This window comes from Moschus berezovskii, chromosome 2 (genome assembly GCF_049115385.1).
Source record: "Moschus berezovskii isolate FMDL1 chromosome 2, NW_MosBer_1.0, whole genome shotgun sequence".
In the NCBI taxonomy this organism is placed as follows: Eukaryota; Metazoa; Chordata; class Mammalia; order Artiodactyla; family Moschidae; genus Moschus; species Moschus berezovskii.
The window spans coordinates 134,517,021-134,540,128 of NC_142461.1; the positions used below are offsets into that span (position 1 = coordinate 134,517,021).

The 23,108-nt window shown below is 57.5% G+C and overlaps 1 protein-coding gene across 13 annotated transcripts in view; it reads right to left on the minus strand.

Moving 5' to 3' along the window:
* The window catches only part of BIN1 (bridging integrator 1), a 56,097-nt gene that overhangs the window by 19,712 nt on the left and 13,277 nt on the right, over positions 1–23,108 (minus strand). For 11 of the 13 annotated variants that reach the window (XM_088830951.1, XM_088830958.1, XM_055397121.2 and 8 more), the window contains exons 2-4: positions 7,213–7,293; positions 618–672; positions 315–409 (exon numbers count right to left, since the gene is read on the minus strand). In XM_088830951.1, coding sequence (XP_088687077.1) covers positions 315–409; positions 618–672; positions 7,213–7,293 — 231 coding nt within the window. Of the gene's footprint in view, positions 1–314; positions 410–617; positions 673–7,212; positions 7,294–12,396; positions 12,562–23,108 lie in introns of those variants that run through there. The other 2 variants (XM_088830928.1, XM_088830920.1) reach the window with 2 other exon arrangements.

Here is a 23,108-nt window from a genome sequence, read left to right on the forward strand (position 1 = left end):
CCTGCCTTTTCACAAGGTGACCTTGAGGATGAGATACGCCCAGGGCTGGTGGGGCCAGGGAGGCAGGCTTCCTGAGCCAGGCGATACACCTCAGAGAGGAGAGATGCCTGCAGACATCACAGGAAACGCATCTCACCGTGAGGGCGTGTCAGGGGAGAAAATGACCCCCAGAGAGGGGGGGGAACTTGCCCAAGAGCACCTGGCACGTGAGAAGTGGAAAGGCTGTTCCCAGAGGGTGCAGGGTGCGCTGGGTGGCCAGCTGAGGCCAGCAGGCTCCTCAGGGGAAGGACCCAGGCCACTGGGCCCACACTCACCTCAGCGATTTTGCTTGCTTCATCCCTGCCAGGCCAGTCGGGCTCGTACACCTCCTGCAGACACTCGTTCAGCTTCTTGGAGGCCTCATGCATGGCTAGTGGGCAGACAGTCCAAACTGCAGGCAGGACTGGTGGCAGGGGGGAGGGGTAGCCTTGCCCCCAGCCCTGAAGGCCCAGGAGGTATGCGGCCATACCTGACAGCCCTGCTCCCCTTCCCAGCTCTGCATCCATCAGCTCCACATGGGGAAGGCCCCTCTCTGCGTCCCAAGAAGCCCACCCCTCCAGGCTGTGTCTGCCCCTTACCTTTGACTGAGGCCAGGTAGGTCCGGAGGTCCTTCTGCAGGCGGGTGCCCTCGGTCTACAAGGAGAAAAACGAGGAGAAGAGGAGGGCCTGGAGCACAGCCCACACCTGCCCTCTGCCTCCCGCACCCTGTGGACACCTGCCACAGATGGGCTGTCTGCTGCAAAGCATCAGGGGCCTACAGGAGACCAGATAGGAAAACACCCTGGGTTTGGGGTACGGCGGCTACTGCCTCTCTGGCCACAGACACACACTGAGCTCCCACCTGGGGAGCCCTGTGCCTGAAGGGACATTCACCTTCTCTCCCAGGCACTATTGTCAGCCCTGGAAGGAAGACAGCAAGACAGGGACCCTCCACCCTGGATGAGACACTGGAGCACAGCCCGCGTGTATGATGGGACCAGCGTGTGGCAAGCCCGCCCCCGGGCAACCATGAGCCAGGTGACAACAAGCACAGGAAGATGATGGGGGTATAGGGACCACCCAGCACCTGGTCCTGAAAGTTTGGGTTCTGCCTGAGGCCAGCTGGCTCCCAGCACATCCCACCCGAGATGGCGGGGCCGGGGGCAAGCCTTTACAGGGTCAGAGGATGACCCAGTGGGGAGAGGAGAGATCCAGAAGGGAGGCCTTAGAAAGGAGTACAGAGAAGGGTAGGGTCGTGTCCAGGCCTCTCAGGACACCGGCCCTGTTGAGAGGGAAGATACAGGGGAAAGGGGGGAGTGGCCCAGGGAGTGAAGCCCTTGGAGATAGGAGGGCAGCCCCAGGGGCTCCCTGGAGCAGTAGGGCCAGCAGAGCGGTGAAACCACAGGCGCAGCCTCAGCTCCCTCTGGCATCAGCAGGAGGCAGGAGCAGGAAAGCTGAGCTCCAGGTGTGAGGACGGGTGAGCTGGTTGAGGCCAGCAAGCAAAGTCTGAGCCTCCTGCTAGGGAGATGCTGAAGTTTCCAGAAGCCGTGTGGAATGCAGGAGAAACACACACAGGCTGCAGGGCTGTGGAGACCCAGCTCTGTCCCTTACTAGACACACGCATGTTCAGGCACTTCAGTCGTGTCCAACTCTGTGCGACCTCATGGACTGTAGCCCGCCAGGCTCCTCTGTCAATGGAATCTTCCAAGCAAGAATACTGGAGTGGGCTGCCATTTCCTTCTACATCCTTCTTCACTGCGGCCATGAAGAGCAACCTCAGGAGGTGGGCTCTACCCTTCTACATACATGTAACCCTACGAAACTCCAATACTTTGGCCACCTCATGCGACAAGTTGACTCACTGGACAAGACTCTGATGCTGGGAGGGATTGGGGGCGGGAGGAGAAGGGGATGACAGAGAATGAGATGGCTGGATGGCATCACTGACTCGATGGACGTGAGTTTGCGTGAACTCCGGGAGTTGGTGACGGACAGGGAGGCCTGGCGTGCTGTGATTCATGGGGTCGCGGAGAGTCGGACACGACTGAGCGACTGAACTGAACTGAACTGAATCCTACGAAAGTTACTGAACCTCTCAGAGCCTCAGTCTCCTCATCAAATGACCCTGGCCTGGGAGACCACAAGCACATGTGCACGGAGCACCTGCAGGGCACCTGGCCCATGGCCGGTGCCAGGAGTGGCTTCACTGCGGCCATGAAGAGCAACCTCAGGAGGTGGGCTCTACCCTGGGCACCATGATGGGCGTGGAGGGGGACACAGGGGAGCTCGGCCTCTGGAGGGCCGTGACTGGCTGAGCCTGGGGCTGACCTCCCAGGCCCCTCGCCAGCCCACACCTCAGGGCCACCTGGTTTGGAAGTCCCGCTCTCTGAGGGAGGCCTAAACAGACCACCGCCCAGGAGATCTGCGCTCTACAGAGCTCTGCCTGCCAGCCCGGCGCTCCTGCCTGAGGCAATGGTCTCCACCCCTGCCGCTCAAACAACGCTCCTGCCAAGAGCAGGCCAGGACGTGGGCCCCGGGCATGGGCCCACCCCAGCACCCTCAAATCTCTCCTGTCCCCCTGCAAACAGGGCCCCTCCTCCTGGCCAGAGCCCTCTCCTCCTGCCCTGAAGTCCTCAGAGTTGGGGCAACAGTTCCTCGCTGGGGCCAGAACGTCCCACACATGGCCTCTCAACACCACTGTCGCCACTTAAGGAAGAGGAAGCTGAGAGGTTCCGAGACTTGCCCAGGATCACACTGGCACAGGGAGAGCTGGCGAGAACCTCCAAGGCCCGGGCACATGGGCCCCAGTTTGCTGAATCAGTCATGACAAGGCCAGGAACACAGGCAGCTGCCTATTCGTTACAACAAACGCAGCCATGGGACAGCAGACCCCACAGAGAGAGGGTTGCAGGGCATCACATTAAAAACGGAAACACTCTCCCAAACTCCTTCAGTCCCCATGGAGTATACAACCCTGGCCACGTAGGAATCTCCTGAACATCCAAGTTCAAGGAGTGCTGATTAGAGTAGGGAACCAAAGGCCAGCCCACAAGCACTCACACCTCCCTGGAAGCCCATCGGGGGGTCACGCGTGGGCCTGAGACGGGGGCAAGAGGAAGCGTCTACCCTACTCCCCATGTAGCCTCCGCAGTCTTAACAATTAAGTGCTGTGGTGGTAGAGATGAGGATTTAAGTGTACCTATATCAATAACCTCAGATATGCAGATAACACCACCCTTATGGCAGAAAGTGAAGAGGAACTCAAAAGCCTCTTGATGAAAGTGAAAGAGGAGAGTGAAAAGGTTGGCTTGAAGCTCAACATTCAGAAAACAAAGATCATGGTATCTGGTCCCATCACTTCATGGGAAATAGATGGGAAAACAGTGGAAACAGTGTCAGACTTTATTTTCTTGGGCTCCAAAATCACTGCAGATGCTGATTGCAGCCAGGAAATTAAAAGACGCTTACTCCTTGGAATGAAGGTTATGACCAACCTACACAGCATATTAAAAAGCAGAGACATTATAACCAAGGTCCGTCTAGTCAAGGCTATGGTTTTTCCCATGGTCATGTATGGATGTGACAGTTGGACTGTGAGGAAAGCTGATCGCCGAAGAATTGATACTTTTGAACTGTGGTGCTGGAGAAGACTCTTGAGAGTCCCTTGGACTGCAAGGAGATCCAACCAGTCCATTCTAAAGGAGATCAATCCTGGGTGTTCATTGGAAGGACTGATGCTAAAGCTGAAACCCCAATACTTTAGCCACCTCATGCGAAGAGTTGACTCACTGGAAAAGACTCTGACACTGGGAGGGATTGGGGGCGGGAGGAGACGGGGACGACAGAGGATGAGATGGCTGGATGGCATCACCGACTCGATGGACATGAGTTTGAGTGAACTCCGGGAGTTGGTGATGGACAGGGAGGCCTGGCGTGCTGTGATTCATGGGGTCGCAGAGAGTCAGACACGACTGAGCGACTGAACTGAACTGAACTGATGATGTAATGCTCTTGTATTCATCTGATGTCAGAATCTTCCAGACGCAGCTTCTCTTCACACCAAGCCTCATCAGCTTGCCCTCCTCCCCACTGTCCCCTAGCATCTGTCCACAAGGCACCCAGAGAAAGGGGTCACCCACAGGGCAGGCTGCTGTGCTTGCCCAGGCTTCAGGCTGTACCAGGGCCCCTTGTGCTTCCCAAACAAGGCCACGCTGTGAGCAGGCACACTGGGCGCAGATGTGTGAGGGCCGCCCGGAGCCCTGCATCCCCTGTGCCAACTGCAGCTGGTCCCCAGTGTCGACGTGCCCCCCCGCCCCAGGGCCCTCAGCCAGCTGCTTCCTCAGGCGGCCCTGGCGGCAGGCTACCCTCCACCCTGGCTCTGAGAAGTGTCTCTCTGGAGGTCCCTGGGCTCTAACATATGCCTTGCAGAGCAGCTGGAGGAAGGAGAAAGTTCTGGAGCCACCCCCCTCAGCCTGCTCTGCTGGCAGCCCAGGACTAACACCAGGTGTGGCTCCACAAGCTGGCCAGCAGGCACCCCACATCCCCCCACACCTCCCTCCAAAGGCTATCCCCCAACTCCCTGTCATCAGCTCCAATCTTCCCTGGGAAGTGCTCCCTGCAAGGACCCCTCTAGCTCCAGCTGGACTCCTGCGCCTCTGTGGTCAGTGCCAGAGGATCTCCACGTGACAGCAGGGGATGCCCACCTGGAGGAGAGCCCTGGGTGGGCCCTGAAGAATGAGAAGGAACCAGACCTGCCCCATCTCATTGACAAATAGCAACTCTGAGCCCTGGGGAGCCAGGTCCAGGCGGTCCCCTAGGAGGAAGAGGCCGGGCCATCTGGAGGACCCAGAATGGCTCCCAAGGATCTGAGCTGGATTGAAAGCACTTGGGTGGGTGAGAGTGTGAGTGAGCCCTCCAGGGCTTCACAGAAAGGACAGGGCCAGGGAGGCCAGACCTGAAGTTGAATGGGCTCAGAGGGGCTAGTAAACTGGTTCCCTGTGAAAGCAGGCAATAGTAAGGCAACCCAGCCCTTCTGCTAGGGCCCACCCCCAGAGGAAGGGGTGGGAGATTCGTGTCCTTGAAGCCCAAACTCCCCACCATCCCTGGCCACGACTAGTGCTGGCCCACTAGGCTGGGCATTCCCAGATGAAGAGCAGAGCTCCACATGCTCAAGCTTCACCTTGCCTTTCCCAGGGCTCCCCAAACCCCGCAGCTTTCTGAATTCACTTCCCTGAGAAGAGTGATCCTCACTTAGTAACCCTTTCTAAATCCTAAACCCCAGCCCCAGGCCCCAGTCACCCCCACACACCAATCAAATCCAGAACTGTCCAGTTGCCCTAACTCCTAAGGGAGGGTTACCCTGAACCTCAAACGAGACCTCGTATTTGCCCACTCCTGCTTCTACCCTTGGTCCTTGAGAAGCTGACCACACCACCCTATCTGCGGTCAGACAGAGCACCAGCTCAAATGACCACCCATATCCACAGCCAGGGAGCCAAATGCCCTGGCTATCTTTAGCCCTAGCCTCACTCCCCAGCCGCTCTGGGCAAGGATCAGTGACTGCCTGCCAAGAGCCAGGGACCCAGAGGGGACTTCAGTGTTCTTCTTCAAGCCTCCACTTTGAAGGTGAGAAAACTGAGGCCCAAGGGGCGAGCAGTCAGCCAGAGCCAAACAAGCAGTCTCTGCTACGGGCTTTGAAACACCTCCCATTACTGGCCTAGGGGGACAAGCAGTCATGGGGGCTCCCAACCCTGCTCTGAGGAGCCCCTCAGCTGAGCTTCTCTGGCAGGTGAGGGACTTGGCCCTGGGCCCTCCCCCAGCATGTTCCCCTATCCTCTCCCAGCACGCACAGTTGCCCTATCCCAGCATGCCCTCTGATCCTCTCCCAGCATGCTCCCCAGCTCTCTCCCAGCACGCTCCCCGGCCTTCTCCCAGCATGCTCCCCGGCCCTCTCCCAGCGTGCTCCCCGGCCCTCTCCCAGGATGCTCCCTGGCCCTCTTCCAGCTGCTCCCAGTCACGGGCCGTGGGCTGTTCAGTTTTTCAAAGGAGGCCCCTTCTCCCAGGGGTTCTCTTCCAGCCACAGAGGCATTGGTGGGTGTCTTCTGTGCTTTCTGAGGCCTCAGATGTGGACCAGGAGTAGGAAGAGGCCTGGTCCCTCCCTGCCCCCAGTCTAGGCCCACCAGCCCCTTTCCTAGCAAAGCTTAGATCTCAACCTCACTGCCAACACCCATGCTCATTCCTGTGGCCTCTTCTGGCCTCCATTCCTGTCTGTCACTCACTGGGACTGATCTGCAGAAGCCACAGATCCATGGCCCAGCTCTTCCTTGGCCTTTCCCAGGGAGGGGAGAATCACCAGAGTCATTTCACTCCCAACTTCTATTATCTTCAGATACAGCCACCAAAGTAGCTTATTCTAGACTTGGCAGATCTGAGGGGGGGAATGTCTTGGGTACAACCCAGTCAAGGTATTTAGAGCCCTTTGGGGTCAGGACATCCTCCCTTGGATATAACCACTGCCCCCAGGCTGTCCACATAATTAAGGCCCTTCTGTCACCAGCCCTTGGTCTATGAAAGGAAATGCTGAGGATGCCCTTAACTCACTTGCAGTTGTTAGAACCAGAGAAGTATGGGTCTGAATCCACTCCCAAAGCTGGATCTCCTTGGGCAGATTACCCAACTTCTCTAAGCCTCAACTGCTTCAGCTACGAAAAGGGAACGGTGATACCAGTTGCCTTACAGGGGTGTCGGAAGGATCCACAAGCCATCCCAGCCTGGAGCCCGCCACTCAGCCAGGCACAGTCGACACTCAGCAGGTGCCCAATCAAACCCAGTCTGCTCCACTCCCGTATTAAACCTTGCAGATACCACTCTCCTCACAAGACACCTCTAGAGAGCCCACTTGCCTCTACATTCAAGGCTGCCCAGAATCTGGCCATGATCTAACGCTAGCTCCCACTCCCACCCCACCCCAACCTTACATCTTATCTAAAGTAAATCCCTGCAACCCCCGCTTCCCCTAGTCCATACCCAGTGCCAGTGCCCCCTCCTCCAAGAAGTCTTCCATGACTCACCAGCCCACACTGATCCCCTTCTCAAGCTCCTCTACTCCACAAATTCAGCTCTTGACATTTTCCACCTGGCAGCCACAGTTCCATTTTCACAAGCTCCCTAAGGCCAAGGGCCACCCATACTCACCAGCTGCTTGTTGAAATTCTGGACACACTGTTCAAACTGCTCATCCTTCGTCTCATCCGCCTTCCCCAGTTTCTGGAGGACCTTCCAAGGCAGAGGGAGAAGGGAAGAATGTTACACTGAGAAGGAAAGTGGCCAAACCAAGAGTACCAGCTCACCAACACCACAGACCCCTCTCCACCCCAGCGGGGTTCTGGGAGGCCCATGGCCAGGGTCACCCAGCCCAGGCCACTGGGACCACCAGAGGGCTTGTGGCTGCTTGACCCCCAAGGGCAGGACTGAGATCTCTCCCTCCTCTTCTCAGGGCTCACCCATCTGACAAGAGGAGGAGCTTAGGACAGGCTCGCTGTAGTGACAGAAACCAGGAGTGCGAGGGGCTGTGTGCCCCTCCCAGCTGTTATCACCTTGCAGCCCTGGCTGCTGCACCCCAACCTGGCAACTGAAAAGTGAGTCAAACACCAGGGGGCTGGCAGGGGTGGCCCCACCTCCCCACATGACTCCATTTCCTGGGCCCACTGCTCACGAATCCCAGAGGGAGGGGCAGGGAGGCAATCACTCCAGGACCAGGAGGGGAGGGAGGGCTGGCGGAGGGTCAGGCTCTTGCTGCCACTAGGAGTCAGCTTCCAATCTGCCTAGATTTCCGGTTAAGACCCGTTCTAGCCCGCATCTAGATGCCCTCCCACTCCTGGCTCTCACACTGGCACACACACATTCACTCACACAGAGGCACCCAAGAGCACGGACACACGGGCTCACAGACACACACCCTATTCCTGACATCTCAGAGGCTGGCTCTCCCCTCGGTGAGTCACGGCTGTCCCTTCTCGGTGGTGTCAAAGAGAGGATGCGGCAGGCACAGGTGGGGAGATGGGTGGGTGAAGGCAGAGAGACAGACCCAAAGTCTGGAGAGGGAGAAAGCTCTAGAAAAAGAAGAAAGTGGACCAGGAACCTGAAAGCCCTGAGCAGAAGGGCTGGTCCACCAGGTTCTCCCAGACTCCCAGCTCCTGCTGCCTCCAACTCCAGAGTTCTCTATGGTCAGAGAGAGAGAGGATTCAAGAAGCAAGGATGGGTGAGGGCAATAGGGGAAGAGCAGGGAAAAATAAGGGATGGAGTACAGATTAGGCAGAGAGAGGGTGGGGTGTGCAGGGAGAGAGGGAGGCAGAGGCTCCCCTCCACAGGCTTCGGCAGGCACCTCCACAGGGAGCAGAAGGGACAACATGGAGATGAAGGTCAGCAGAGAGCGACCAAAACCCAACAAGAATAAGAAGGAAGCAGGTGGCTCCGGGTAGGGGTGGCAGGTGGAGGAGAAAACCAGGTGAGCCCCCAGCAGGGATGAGCTCAGATGGGGCTGGAACACCAGGTCAGGGTCCTGGACCGAGGGCTGCCCAGTCTCAGAACAGCCTGGACCCTCCCGAACCCCAACTGACCCTAGGATGGCCGGCGCTGCCCTGCTCCCGCTCCCCACCTGCCCAGGAGCCGCAGTGGGGCCAGTCAGCCCTCTGACCCTCTCTCTCATCATGTAATGAATTCAGCCATCTCTTGCCAAGCACCTGCTCTGTGCCCTGGGCATCTCTGCTGCAGCAGCAATCAATCAGACAAGGGTCCCGTCCTGAGACAGAGGGGAGCACATGGGGCTGTGGGAGCCCAGGATGGGGAGCCTATCCAGCCTGGGTAATCAAGGAAAACTTCCTGGGAGAAGTGGCAGCTCAGACAGAGGAGCTCTGCCAACAGGAGGACCAGAAAGATGAGGTCCATTACTAGGGAATTTCAAGACACTCAAGGTGACCAGAGGTCCCAAAGGATGGAGAGGAAAGGTGGTGGGGGGCGGTGCACACTGGGGAGCGGCCCCCAACAACTCTGTCAGGACACTGTCCATCAGGCAAGGGCAACCGGGTGCCAAGTGCTGACACTGAACTGAGGAGAAAAGCAGAACAAACTGCCACGAGCAATAAGACGGGCATTGCCCTCAATCCAGGCTCCCCCTCCCCCTGGCAGCCACATCTGGCTGGCCCATGGGAACAGGGTGGAGCTTCGGGGGCACCTGGTGCACCTGACACTGAGCACGGGCAGGTGACTCACCCCATCTACGCCAAGGAGAGAAATGGACCACCAGGTGGGAAAGAAAGAACTTCCAAAAGTCAGCACAGTCCACTGGAGCAAACAGAGGCTCCTAGGGAGCAGGACCAGAGCCTGGCCAGCCCCGAGGCAGGAGGACTGGGAGGTGACGCTGTCTACCCACCACCTCTCCTTCTCCCTGCGGAGCTGCACTCAATCAGCAGAGCTGCCAGTCCCCTCCCGCCATCAGGGATCCCAAGGAGGCCAAGCCCCAGATGTCCACATCTGGCTCCAGGAATCAAACACAGCCGCGTGGTTCACCAGCCAGCTGTAGCCAGCAGTGAGACCTTCAGGCCTCAAGAAAGACCAGCCATGGTGACATGCCAGGCGGTGGGATGAACCCTGGGAAAAGGGGCTCGTACTGTCTCTCTGAATCTCAAGCACCTTGTCAATAAATAAAGAGAACATTGGCACCCACCTTAAGGCTCGTGTGACACGACTCCATATCTAGCCCACAACAGGTACTCAAGTACAGGGCTTTCAGAGCTGTCTTTACACAGCTGAGGGCTGGGCCTGACATGAACCCACCCTCCTAGTCCAGACGGATGGCATCCCAAGATGCCAGACAGAAGGCAAGCACGCATACTCTGCACTCAAATACACAGGCAGGCATGTGCACACAGCCGACTCCTATTCATCCTTCAAAACCTTGTTCAGGCGACACCTCCTCTGTGAAGCTGCCCTCTTCCTCCTCCCCCAACTCTACCACTTAGGGCCTGGGACCAGCTCTCCTCATTGCCTGGGGGTCTGCCTCTGGCCCCACCCAAGCCTGCACAGCCCGAGGTCGAGGACAGTGTCCAGCCTTCCTGTGTCCCCAGCTCACTAACAGGGCTGAGCACAGCGTCGACACACAACATGTTCTCATCTGAGCTGTGAACTTTGAGGTCAGAGTCATGACCTAGAACAAAAGAGCCCATCTCTCAGTTTCCTGTTACATAAAACAAGAGGGTCTATATGGAGAACACTCGACCTGACACGCAGAGAGCTCACCATGAAGGCAGCCATTAGGATCAGGGGTTAGAACCGGCATTCACACGAATCTGAGGTCTGGTCTTGGGGAATCAGTTGGCTCCAGTGGGCCCCACTGGACCCTGCAGGGTGCCGCAGAGGGGGGTGACCAGCATGGCTCTGGTGACCTCCAGCCAGCCGCTCACCTCGCCTCTGATACCTCAGGGCCCGCCTGTGACACGGGAGTGACAACTGTACCCACAGCACGTGGCGGCTCAGGCGGACACCCAGTGAGTGTGTGCTGGCCTTGGCCTTGTTTCCTCCTCACTGAACCTGCCCCACTTCACAGAGAGGAGGAGGGCACACACCCTGGGGCCCTGTCCTCGGGGGAAGCTCCCAGTGTGGCTGCAGGGGAGAAACAAGCTGGGCACCACCTAGCCCAGCACAGAGACCGACACAAAACTTGGTGCAGTGAAGCCCCACAGCCCCGATGGCTACATGTTTCCTGCCCTCCAGAGCGAGGCTCCTGCTGCATCCCCCAGACACCGGGAAAGAGGCCTTTCCCACCGGCCCCTGGGGGACCCAGACCACACCCTATCCTGCTCTGCCACCTGCCCGACCTGGCCCCACACTCAGAGACCAAGGCTGCTCTGTCCAGCCGCCACCAGTGCCCTCACCTGGGAGATGCACACACACACACATGCTCAGAGCCCTCTGCACGCCAAGAGGGGAGCCCTGGCCACGGGCCTGGGGGACACAGATGCCACACTCAGCGCATGGCGTCCAGCCAGCCACTGCGAGCAGCAGGTGGGCCGCCGGGGCTCAGGGGATGTGTGATGACTGAGCCGGGTTTTGGAGAACGAGCAGGAGTCAGGTGAGGAGGGGGCCTGGAGGCAGTCAGGCTTCCCGATCCCTGTCTGAGGCTATGGAGATCCGTGCGGGGATGGGGGGGCAGACACCCCTATGTCACACCAATCTTGCGTGTCTCCCTTGTAATAAACAAAGGGGAACCTTTCTGACAGTGTGACAGAGGACAGGTCACAGCCCCACCGCACCAAGCCCAGCGCAGCCCAGGAAGCCTCATCACCGCCCCTGCGCTGCTCACCACATCCGCAGTGCAGCATGGACGCGAGGGGCTGAAAACCTCGGGAGGACCGATTCCCAGCAGGGCCGAGCGAGGGGAGCCGGTGGCAGGATGGGCCTCCTCCTGACAACATCTGCGGGTCGGCCTGTCAGAGCCTGGGCTGTGACTCAGGGCTGGGGGCCTCCCTGGGCGGGGCAGGAGGCCCGCAGGACACGGCTGAGCAGCTCTGAGTACCAGGGCTCAGGGACAGCTTCCTGTGTGCCCCTCCCCAGCCTCTCTCACAGCCCAGAGGCCTCGGTTCTGGTCTTCCCAGGCCTGCTCCTCTGCGCCTGGCCAGTCAGTGAGCCAGGGGACAGGCCACTCATGGTGACAGCCTCCACACAGCTGTGCCGCGCACCCGGCCACCAAACCCAGAAAGGGCGCCCAGGGCCAGTGTCCTTTGAAACAGGAGCAAGTTATCACTCACTGCTCACCTGGCACAGCACTTGACAGACCCCACGCAGCCCTCCTCCCAGCTACCGTCTCTGCCTTCGTGGGACGGACGGCAGCAAACCAGGACACCTAGGGCCTCACACTCGGAGCAGGCAGAGGGCTTCTCCCAAGCTCCAGAAGGGAAGAAGGGCACCCAAACTGGAGGTGGGGCACCCAGCAGACCTGGCCCTCTCCGTGCCACCCCAGCTGGGCCAGCAAGGGCAGGGGAGCACGCCCACAGGCCCTCACCCCTAGGCCGACCCCAGGAGCCCTCTTGGACCCCTCTTTCCCCCCAGAGCGCGGCCAGTCCCCTACCTGTGTAGGAGCACATGCCCACATCTGAGCATGTGGCACCAGGTAAGAATAAGCACTTTCTAGAAGCCAAGGTTGGAGGAAGAGCCAAGCCCGGGGGCCCAGGAGGGAAGCCCCGGTCCCCACGCTCTGGGCCAGACAGGAAAAGCTCTTCCAGCGACCAGTAGAGATGAAGGACCACCCCCATCCAGAGCATCCCCAGCACCCCCATCCACACTCTCTCTCTCACACACACAGACAGCGCCCCCGGCACCCACCACCCAGCGGCCGAGACCCCAGTGGGCCTTCACCTTCCTCATCATCTCCCGGCGCTCCAAGGCCACGGCCTCAGTCGAGGTTGGTCACAGAACGAGCTGCGCCCGGGCGGCTGGGCGTCACTATCGCACTTCCTCCTCCCCCGCTGGCGGCAGAGCCTGCGGTCAGGGGACCACAGCAACAGGATGCACGCCCTCACAGGCTCCCAGAGGCTCCCGGGTGGGCAGGGGCACAGACAGACAGACTGGGTGATGGGTGGGCAGGTGGGAGGCTAGCCTTTCCCACGGGTCACACAGCTGGGATCCACTTGGAAGGAGACACCTCAAGAGGCGAGAGGGGGCCATCAGAACTGGACCAAAGGCCACCTGGTGACTGGAGCTGTCCCCTGCCCTGGTAGACATGCCGGGGTAGGATACTCCGCCCTGACTGCCCACGGCCTCAGGGCCTCTGGCTCACTCCCTGACATCTGAGGGGTCCCCCTGTCTCCTGCCCACACGCAGAGTATCAGCCATGCCCGAGAGCTATGCTCGCAGCTGGCCTCACGGCCCTCCTGCCCGGATGGTGCCCAGACACCTGGCCCCCATGATGGACACTCAGTCCCACACTCTTCCCAGCTTACGATAACCCAGGAGCCAAGTGGGCAGGGCCTCAGTAGAGCCAGGAAAGAGTGGGGAGAGGCAAGCCCCCGCCCACCGGGCACTGCCACATTGCATAGACTCCCTCCCCAACTTCTAGTCTGAAATATAAACCCTACAAACCGCAAAAGAAGTTGAAAGAATAGTACGACAGACTGCCATCCGTCCTTCCCTCAACTCACCCATTGCCACCAAGAGGCCACCTTTACTTTCTCTCTATTTAAATAGTTTGGTTCGTTTGTTTATATGTTAGCCCAACCCCTGGGAAGGAGCTGTGGACATCATGACCCTTTAACCCAGTCCTTCACCCCTAACTCCTTTGGCACATTCCAAAGAATAAGAATATTCTCCTAAACCCCCGTAATAGCAGAGAACACCCAGTGTTTACTCTTAACTCATTACTGTCATCCAACACATGTCCACATGCAAACATGCCTAGTTGTCCCCCACAACTCCCTTATGTTTGGGTTATTTGTTTTTTGATCTGGGATCCAAATGTGCTTCACACACTGCTTTTTTAATTGAAATATAATTGATTCAATCCTATAGGAAATCAATCCTGAATTTTCATTTGAAAGACTGATGCTGAAGCTGTAGCTCCAATACTTTGGCCACCTGATGCGAAGAGCCCACTCATTAGAAAAGGCTCTGATGATGGGAGAGATTGAAGGCAGGAGGAGAAGGAAATGACAGAGGACGAGATGGGTGGATGGCATCACCGATTCAATGCACATGAGTTTGAGCAGCCTCTGGGAGATGGGGAAGGGCAGGGAGCCTGGTGTGCTGCAGCCCATGGGGTTGCAAAGAGTCGGACACGACTGAGCGACTGAAGAACAAGAATAGCTGATTTACAATGTTGTGTCAGTTTCTGCCGTACAGTAAAGTGATTCAGTCATGCGTGTATATACATGATTCAGTACACACACACACACATTCCTTTCCATCTTCTTTTCCTTTATGGTTTATCACGACACACTGTGTAGAGTTCCTCGTGCTGTGCGTGCCTGCATGCATGCTCAGTCTCTTCAGTCGTGTCTGCCTCTGTGAGACCCCATGGACTGCAGCCCACCAGGCTCTCCATCCATGGGACTCTCCAGGCAAGAACACTGGAGTGGGTTGCCATGTCCTTCTCCAGGCAGTCTTCCCAACCCAGGGATAAACCTGCATCTTTTGTGGCTCCTCCATTATAGGCAGATTCTTTACCCACTGAGCCACCACCCACTGAGGGATGGCCCTCCGCTATACAGTAGGGTCTCACTGTTTGCTTATTCTATATATAATAGTTGGTCTGCTAACCCCGAACTCCCACCTCGTGCCCCTCACCCTCGGCAGCCACGAGTTTGCTCTCTGTCTGGGTCTGTTTCATAGGTGGCTTCATTTGTGTCATATGTCAAATCCCACATGAGTGATGTCAGATGGTATTTATCTTTCTCGTTCTGACTTAGTTCTCTTCGTATACACACTGCATTGGGTTGTCGTGTCTCCCGTCTCCTTTAATCCAGACTATTTCCCCACACCTATTCGCTGTACATATTTCTTTCTCTTTCATTGTACTGACATTTTTTATCGGACCATGGTTGATTTACAATGTCGTGTCAGTTTCAGGTGTGCAGCAAAGTGGTTCAGTTGTAAGATACATATATATTCTTTCTCAGATTCTTTTCCCTTATAGGTTATTACAAAATATTGAATATCGTTCCCTGCGCCAGACATTTGTTAAGCGTGCAAACCAGTCCCGTGGAGCATGACCTACACTCTAGGTTCATCTGCTCACTTCCTCGTGATTGAGTCCAGGTTAAACACTGTTTTGGCAAGCATACGACAGAGGCAACGTGTCCTTCAACAGCATCACCTGCTGTTGAAGCGCCGGGGCGTCTCCTGCTTCCGGCGCTGAGCTTGACCACATGCCCAGGTTGGGCAGTGTTTGCCAGAGCTCTGGTGTGACTAAGGTGACTTTTCTCTAGGTAATTAACTAGTCATCTGAGGGTTGATACATCATCCCTGCATAAATGTTTACAGCCAATAACTTTTTACCTGATGCCTTTATGTCCATTTAATACTCTACTACTCAAAGTGGGGTCCATGAACCAACAGCATCACAGCCCTTCGGTAATCTGGTAGAAATGCAGAACTTCAGGCTCCACCCTGGAACTGCTGGATTTGACAATGCATTTTAACAAGACCCCTTATGCCCTGTGTGCACATGAAAGCCTGAGAAGCTCTGCATCGCTCATCTTTGCCGGGACTGTCATCGAGGGCTTCTACCCTCCTCCATATTACCTGGTGTTCTACACAGGTCATGTCTTTATAGGGACATCATTACGGACTCTTGCCTCCATTTTGCATTCAATGTTTTATAGTCTATTACTATCATTATTCTTTTTGATGTTCTGCTGCTGCTGCTGCTAAGTCACTTCAGTCGTGTCCGACTCTGTGTGACCCCATAGACGGCAGCCCACCAGGCTCCCCCGTCCCTGGGATTCTCCAGGCAAGAACACTGGAGTGGATTGCCATTTCCTTCTCCAGGGGATCTTCCCAACCCAGGGATTGAACCCGAGTCTCCCACATTGTAGACACACACTTTACCATCTGAGCCACCAACCATCCTAAATTTGGCCAGTGGGAGCCTGAGGACGTGTCTCCCTTAGTCTTTGAGCATGTCCTTGTTTCCAGACACTGCGAGATGCTCCAGGCTCAGGGGGGTATGTCCCTGCCCTGGGCCTAGAATAAGCCATTTCTCAAAGAAGCCCGGGTTCCCTTTAAGGAGAGGTGTGTGCACTGCTTCTGGGCGTCCTACTCCTAGTCCTTTCTTGCCATTTTTATGCCTGGCCTCCTCTAAGTATTCTCACCCCTACTTTAGAGATAAGAAAAGGAAGGAATTTGGCCACAGCTCGACCACAAGAGTCTGGTAGCTTTGTGGTCGCCAAGCAAGTGTGGCTCAGCTCTCGTCTGCTATGGCAAGTGGGCTGGACTCAGGGCCCTAGCAGCTGCCTGCTGGGTCCGTCACTGTGTTGAGGCCACACCGCTCGCTGACTGACCCCTGGGGGACGCAGAGGCGCCTCTGGCCCTGGCGGCTGGCCTGGCTGACCCTGTCTGGGCACTAAGCTGCAGTCTGGGTCCCTGGGCCTCTTCTTCCAGCAGGCCTTGGCACCCCTATTTTGAGTGGAGAGACTGTGGACAGGCCAGGACTGGACCCAGGGCTCCCGACTCCGGGGTCCTTTTCACTGAATGCCTCTCTTGGGGTACGGCTCTTGCCTGCAGCCTGGCTAGTGACTGCGCCGGGGGCAGCTTCATCTTGTCATACAGCAAGAAAAACTCTGCTTCTCCCTCTGAGGGACCATGAGCTCCCTCACATGGACATGCTGGACATCTCTGCCATCAGAGCCACAGTACTTATGCCCGAGACTGGTGATCTGCTGGCCAGGGTGACACAGTTAGCAGCCTGGGAGCTGTCGCTGTGCCCTGGGGACACAGGCAGAGAGGGGCTAGATTGAGGGGCCTAGCCTCCCTGGCCCAGTTGTGAATGACAGTGGGGAGAAGCAGCTCAGGGTTCTCCTGCCCAGAAGCAGAGCCCAGAACACATGGCTTCCAGAAGGCACAGCAAGAGGCCTGGCCGATAAGACTCCTCAGCCCTCCTGCGGTGCCAGACTCAGCCTGTCGACTTCCCAAAAGGGCAGTGACTTTTTAAGAAAGATAAATGTTAAAATGCTGGCCTTGGGCAAAAGCCAGGAGCAGCATTCCACCCCCAGGAGGCGAGAGTGTCCCCCACGCGGGCCCGTCTGCACCATCCGTGTCCATACACTGGTGCGCACCGACCTGTCCGCATAGACACACACACGCTCCCCGACACGGCTCCTGCCCACGGCCCTTCGGTCAACTCCAGGCACAGTGGGAAGGTGGCAGGAACCATCCAGAAGCCACAGAGCCAGGCAAGAAGCTGAGTGGAGGCCAGGAGACAGTGTGGAAGAAGAATCCAGGATGCAGAAGGGAGCTGGAGAGAAAACCAGAGAAAGAGAAAGCAAGAGGCTCCCAGGGGAACCCGCCGGGCTCCTGGCCTGGGGAGGGCCGGCTCTGCGCAAGAGCATCTCAGAGGAGACGGGGGCCTTCTGACTCAGATCCCTCTCCCTAATCCAGCACACACACAAGGCTGTCCCCAAGAGAGAGACTTCTCCCCTGATTCCTCTGCACCCCCATCCTTGGACCTCCATCTTCCCAGGCTGGTGGCTAAAAGGTGGTCATCCGCCTTCCTCTTGGGAAAGTGCTCTGAGCTCAGCTCACACTCTTGAGGGGACCCCTCACCAGGGGATGTCACCTCTCAGCCACCCACCTGCCAGGGAACGCTCCCCTTGGTTTGCAGCTGCCCCTCCTTCAAAACTCCACAAAAAAAATTACACTGCAAAGCACAAGCCCAGGGAGCTTGCATCAAGGATTCACCTTGAGGGGGCTCAGCACCCTTGACACTCCCTTACAGGTGGGCTCATATCACCAGGACATCCAAAGGTGTGACTTTGGGTCCTATTTTACAGATGAAAAAACAGGTTCAGAGAGATCGTTCAGCTAAAGAGTGGCAGAACACGGACCCCAAGCTGGATGGATTTCAAAGCCCAGACCCAACTGATGATTCTTTTTTGTGGCCAGGGGCTGCACCTCGCAGTTCGTGGTATCTTAGTTCCCTGACCAGGGATCGAACCCAGGCCCTCAGAGCAGTGACAGTCCTAACCACGGAGTGCCAGGGAATTCCCTCAACTTTTGATTCTTAAACGGGGATGACAGGCAGCCTATCTGCCCACTCCAAAAATTCCTGCCCCACCTGCGTTCCAAAGATTTACCTGGTGAAGAAACCACTTTTGTGCCATAATCAACAAAGACTGTGTATTAGAATGCAAAGTTTGCAAGGATTTTTGCAATGAAATATAAAACCAAGTCCCTCCCACCCTGAATCTCCAAGGCCTCACCCCACAGTAATCTTTTCTTTTTTTTCACAAGTCCTCGTGTTCTAGAAGTCGCTGTCCCCTGACACCAGTCCACAGAGATTTTTACGTGGGCCCCTGCTTAAGAGCGGCTGACCCACTGAGGAAGCCAAAGGGCCTTTCTTGGGAGACTGTCACTCTAAAATTATCTCCTTCCTCTTTTCGTGATTTTTTCCTTTCCTTTCGAAATACTGGTGAGAGTAAAAAGTGATGTTTGGTTTTCTTTTTTTACGTCCTTAACTGATACATAAAAACTTGGCTGCCGTGTATGTCAGTCCCGCAACAATGCCTTGAAATACAGCTGTCTGGTCGAAACCAGCCTCTCCCAGCCTCACAGCCAGGCCCCTGGGAAAGGTAGGGACTGGGGGGCGGTGATGGGGGGGGGTGTCTCCTCCTGTACACTCACTGCCAGGTGGAAGGGAAGGGCTCTGACCCCAGGTAAGAAGTTTCCAGATGATTCCAGATGAGAAACCCTGCCCTCCTGTCCTTTCTCCCCCCTCCCCCTTCCAGGAAGCCTGAAATTCCAGCCTGTTCAGCAGATAAGCTAGTGGCCAGCAGCCAGGGCAGGGCCACCCAGACCCCAGAGGAAGCTAGGGTGGGCTATGGTGGGTGAGGGAGGCTGGAACGGCTGAGAACAGGGCGCAGGGGAGCAGAGGTGTCAGGGGCCGTAGTCGGGGTGGGGAAGGGGGTGGGAGTTCTGGGAGGTGGCTGGGCTGGGCCAGTGGCGTGAGGTGGCACCCACAAAGCAGAAGTAGTCGCTAATCCACAGGTATCCCAAGAGGCTGCCAAGCATTCTCTAGGAGAGGGAGGTGTTCAGATGAGGAAACTTGAGGCCTAACATCCCTGGTCCCGGGGTAAGTAAACAGGATCTAGAATCTGAACACAGCCATCGGTTCCCAAACCCAACGGCACAAAAGGAGACCCCTTCCATGCATGGGAGCCTAGGGAGGAGGGATCAGGCCACAAGGGGTGACCCAGAGCCCCAAGGGGGTGCAGGAGGGGCCCAGAATTGGTCGTGACTGGCTTCCTCCCCTCAGGGACCACCCATCAGGTTGAGTTCATTCCTAGATGTCAACAGACCCAGAACCTCCAGGAGAGGCCTCCATGAGGATAGAGGGCTTCTGGAAGGGCCAGGGCCACCCAGAGGGGAAAGCCACCTCCTTCAGCACTCAGGCACCACCCAGCCGTCCAGACCCCATCCTTCCAGCCTTCACCCCACCTGACCCACACTTCAGGGGAACAAAGGAACTTTTCACCAACTTCTCGGGGTGGCCCAGGCTGCCCCTTCCTCACTGCCCCCTCTCCCCTCACCATCCCCCATGGTTCTGGCCGTCACAGGGAAGGGGAAGTAGAGTCCCCACCCCTGGGCGCTGGGACTTGGACCCTAGGTGGCAAGGGCTGGGACTGGAGCTGAGGCTTGGTGGTCTGCGACACCCTCCCCCAGCTGCCCGGCCGTGTTCTACAGTGAGCAGAGCAAGGTCCTGCCCTGGAGGGGTCAGTGCTCCAGCAGAGGCATGTCCAGTGGCAATTGAACAAAAACACCGCAGGACACGGAAAGGGTGGGGCTCAGGAAAGTGACCTCTGTGACCTGATGAAGGAGAGAGAGCACGCCAGGCAGGGGGCACAGCATGTGCAAAGGCCCTGGGGTGGGAGGAGTAAGGCTAGAGTGAAAGAGGACGGTGGGCGGAGGAGGAAGGTGCCCTGGACACAGGAGTTGAGGCCTTTGCATGATTCCTCAAGCGATCCCCTCTATAACCTCACAAAGGAAGTGCGACTATTACCCCACTTTGCAGATGTGGAAACTGAGGCACTGCCTTAAAAACTCCACAGGGTCACACAGCCAGTGAGCCTGGCTCCAGAGGCTGTAACCACTGTATGAACTGCCTTGGCAGCAAGGGCAGGGCTATGGGGCTTTGAGACTCCAGCGGGGAGGAGGAAGTCTGGAGAGTTGTGATCTGACTCACAGTTTTAAAGTCCCAGGCTGCTATGTGCAGACAGACTACAGAGCAGATTGGAGCAAGGAGCCCACTTAGGTGACTGCGATGACCCAGGTGAGGCAATAATGGTCTATGGCCGGGACAGGAAATGGCAAGGAGAGGTCAAGGATGGGGTGACAGGGAGAAAAGTGAGGGGGACAGCGGTGGGAACACCTGGGGGTCACTGTGAGTTTGGTGTCCCAGATGCTGGGAAGGGAGGTGGGGACAGGCAGCCAAAGCAGGCTCACCACTGGGCTCCTGAGGCTCCCCGTCCTCACCCACTGCCCCCTCAGTGGCTCCCACCCCTGGCGACCAGCTCAGGGTGCTGACCCGCTCCATGTCTGGTCTGGATGGTGACTAAGAGAAAGGAAGGGAAGGAGGGTCCTCTGGACCCCTTCGGATGGGGAGAGTCGAAGGGGGAGCAGGAGACATAAGGAGCAGGTCCAGGCTGTGTACCCCTGGGCTAGGAATTTCATCTTTCCGAGTCCTGAATCCCATCAGTAAAACTGAGCCAAGCCCTGTCCCTTAAGGAAGCGTGAGGATGAACTCGGGCTGTGTAGGTGAGAGGGTCTAGCACAGAGCAGGGGCTAGCCTCCCCACCCCCCACGCCAGCCCTGCACCCCTGTTGACCTAGGATAGTGCCCACCCAAGCCAGTGCGCTCTCCCTAACCCCGTCCCACCCCAGCCCAGCCCAGCCCACACATGCCTTTCCGCGCTGGTGCCTGGTGCCCCGAGCGCCTGCTCCCCATGACTCAGCCAGGCTTACACAGGAGACAGCGTGCCCCACCGTGCCTCGCCTCCTGCTCCTGGCCCCACCGCCCTCAGCAGACTCCCCCCGGCTCTGCAGGGACCCTGCCAGCAGCCCCACCACCGTGACCCTGCTCCAGAGCCCAAACAGCAGCTGGAAGTTCTGGCCTCTGATGCCCTGCAGCAGCCACCACGCACGGCCCTGGGGCGCCTTGATCCCTAACCTCCCAGCACTGAGCCCGGGACACAGCCCACGCTAGAGGGGCCGGGGAGGGCTTCCAGCCAGGTCACCCGGGATAGCAGTGCCACAAGCCCACCCGCTGGCCTCTTGAGGAGGGGCTGGGTGGGGCTGGTTGAGGACACTGCAGCCCTGCCCTCGGCCCAGCCTCGGGCCACCTGTTCAGAGATGTCAGCACCGCGCCCCCCCCAGAGCCACTGCCGGCCCACCTGTCCCCTCCATGCAAGTGTGGGTGCTATTCTCAGCCCCAGGCAGGCGCCAGGACGCCGGCCATCAGCAAAGGGGTGGAATTCGCCCCTCTAGCCCGGCCACCTCCCAGCAGCCCCTCATCAGCTGCTTCCTGGGCTGGGTGAGGGGACACCCAGCCCTTGTGGAGCAGCAGCAAAGCAGGAGCCCACCCCCAGCTCAGCAGAGCATGAAGCCAGAGCCCAGGGAGGGCAGGTGAAGATCCTGCCTCCACGCACCAGCCTGGGGTCAAGTCTGACCCAGGAGGGACTACTGGCACCCCCACAATATTCATCAAGAAATCTCTTCCCTACTGATGCCAGGCCAAGTCACCTCCTTCATATCACCTCCTCCAGGAAGCCTTTCCTGATCTCACCTCAGGTACATGAACTCGCTCAGTCCTCTAAATGCCCTCAGCCCTTTGCCTATGTCTGTTCAACCTAACATGCAACCAGGCTGTTCCTTCATTTTACCACTCGGAATCGTCCATAGCCACATCTGTGAACCTGGAATGATTAAAAAATACAAGTCCCTTGGATTGCAAGGAGATCCAACCAGTCCATTCTAAAAGAAATCAATCCTGGGTGTTCATTGGAAGGACTGATGCTAAAGCTGAAACTCCAATACTTTGGCCACCTCATGCGACGAGTTCATTCACTGGAAAAGACTCTGATGCTGGGAGCGATTGGGGGCGGGAGGAGACGGGGACAACTGAGAATGAGGTGGCTGGATGGCATCACCGACTCGATGGACATGAGTTTGAGTGAACTCCGGGAGTTGGTGATGGACAGGGAGGCCTGGCGTGCTGTGATTCATGGGGTCACAAGGAGTCAGACACGACTGAGCGACTGAACTGAAAGGACATAAGCCATGATATTTTTTTCCCCAACACATTATTGCTATTATTTTGGTTATTGTTGTTATTTGTATCATTCACAGGAGCTGATGCCCAGAGTCAGCTTTAAATAGTTCCACCCAGTCCTGCCAAGCAAAAGTGCAGTCACACACCCCACCCACGACACTGCAGTGGGGAGGGCCACCACTCCTCCCCACCCTGAGTCCCGTGGTCACTCCCAGGCCCTCGGCTGCCCAGGGGGCGGCCCCAGGGGCTCCCCTACCTCTGCCCCTGGGCTGATTCCAAGTTCCCAGCACCTGTGTGGACGCTCCACTTTGCAGATATGGTGGATCAAAGGGTGGGGACTCACTGGTTCTCACCGGTTCAGAAAAAGGTGGTCCACTCCCAGCCCACGGCCAGTCCCACTGCTTTCCCTGGTTGGGGGCAAGGGAGCTGAGGAAGGCTGGGAGGGGGCTGGGAGGGAGCATCGACCAAGCAAGGGTGAAGATGAGCACAGGAAACAAGAGAGGCCAAGAAGGGATGGGAAGCAGATGCAATGACTGTGCAGGGCACCAGGAGGGCTTTCCCAGGCTCTCTCTTGCTAAGCCTGCACCGCTGTTCTTGGGCTGGGGTGGAGCAGAGAAACATGGGGGGCAAGGCGAGGCCTGAGGGGAAGGCCCTGGTCCTCCCAGCCCAGCAGACGCAGGAAATCTGCAAACAGGGGACAGGAGCTGGGGCCTTCCCTCCCAGCCTGGAGACCACAAAGGATGGTGAGGGGCTGCCAGAAGCCTGGGAGCCACCACTCAGCGCCCCATCTCTACTCTCAGAGTGGGAGGCGAGGACCGGTGGACACAAAGGGCCCCTGCATCTCTGACTTATCAGGACACAGGCCGAGCATCAGCCCTGGAGTCTATCTTGCCATCTAGAGAGGTTCTCGGGGTGAGACCATATCCCTCCCTGAGAAGAGCTGAGGCAGCGTGGACGGGGAGGGGTAGCAGAGGCCACCACCCCCACACACACACCAGAGAGCACTGGGCCCCCCACAATCACAGCAAACACCAGTTCACCCTCTGGGCCTACTGCCGAGG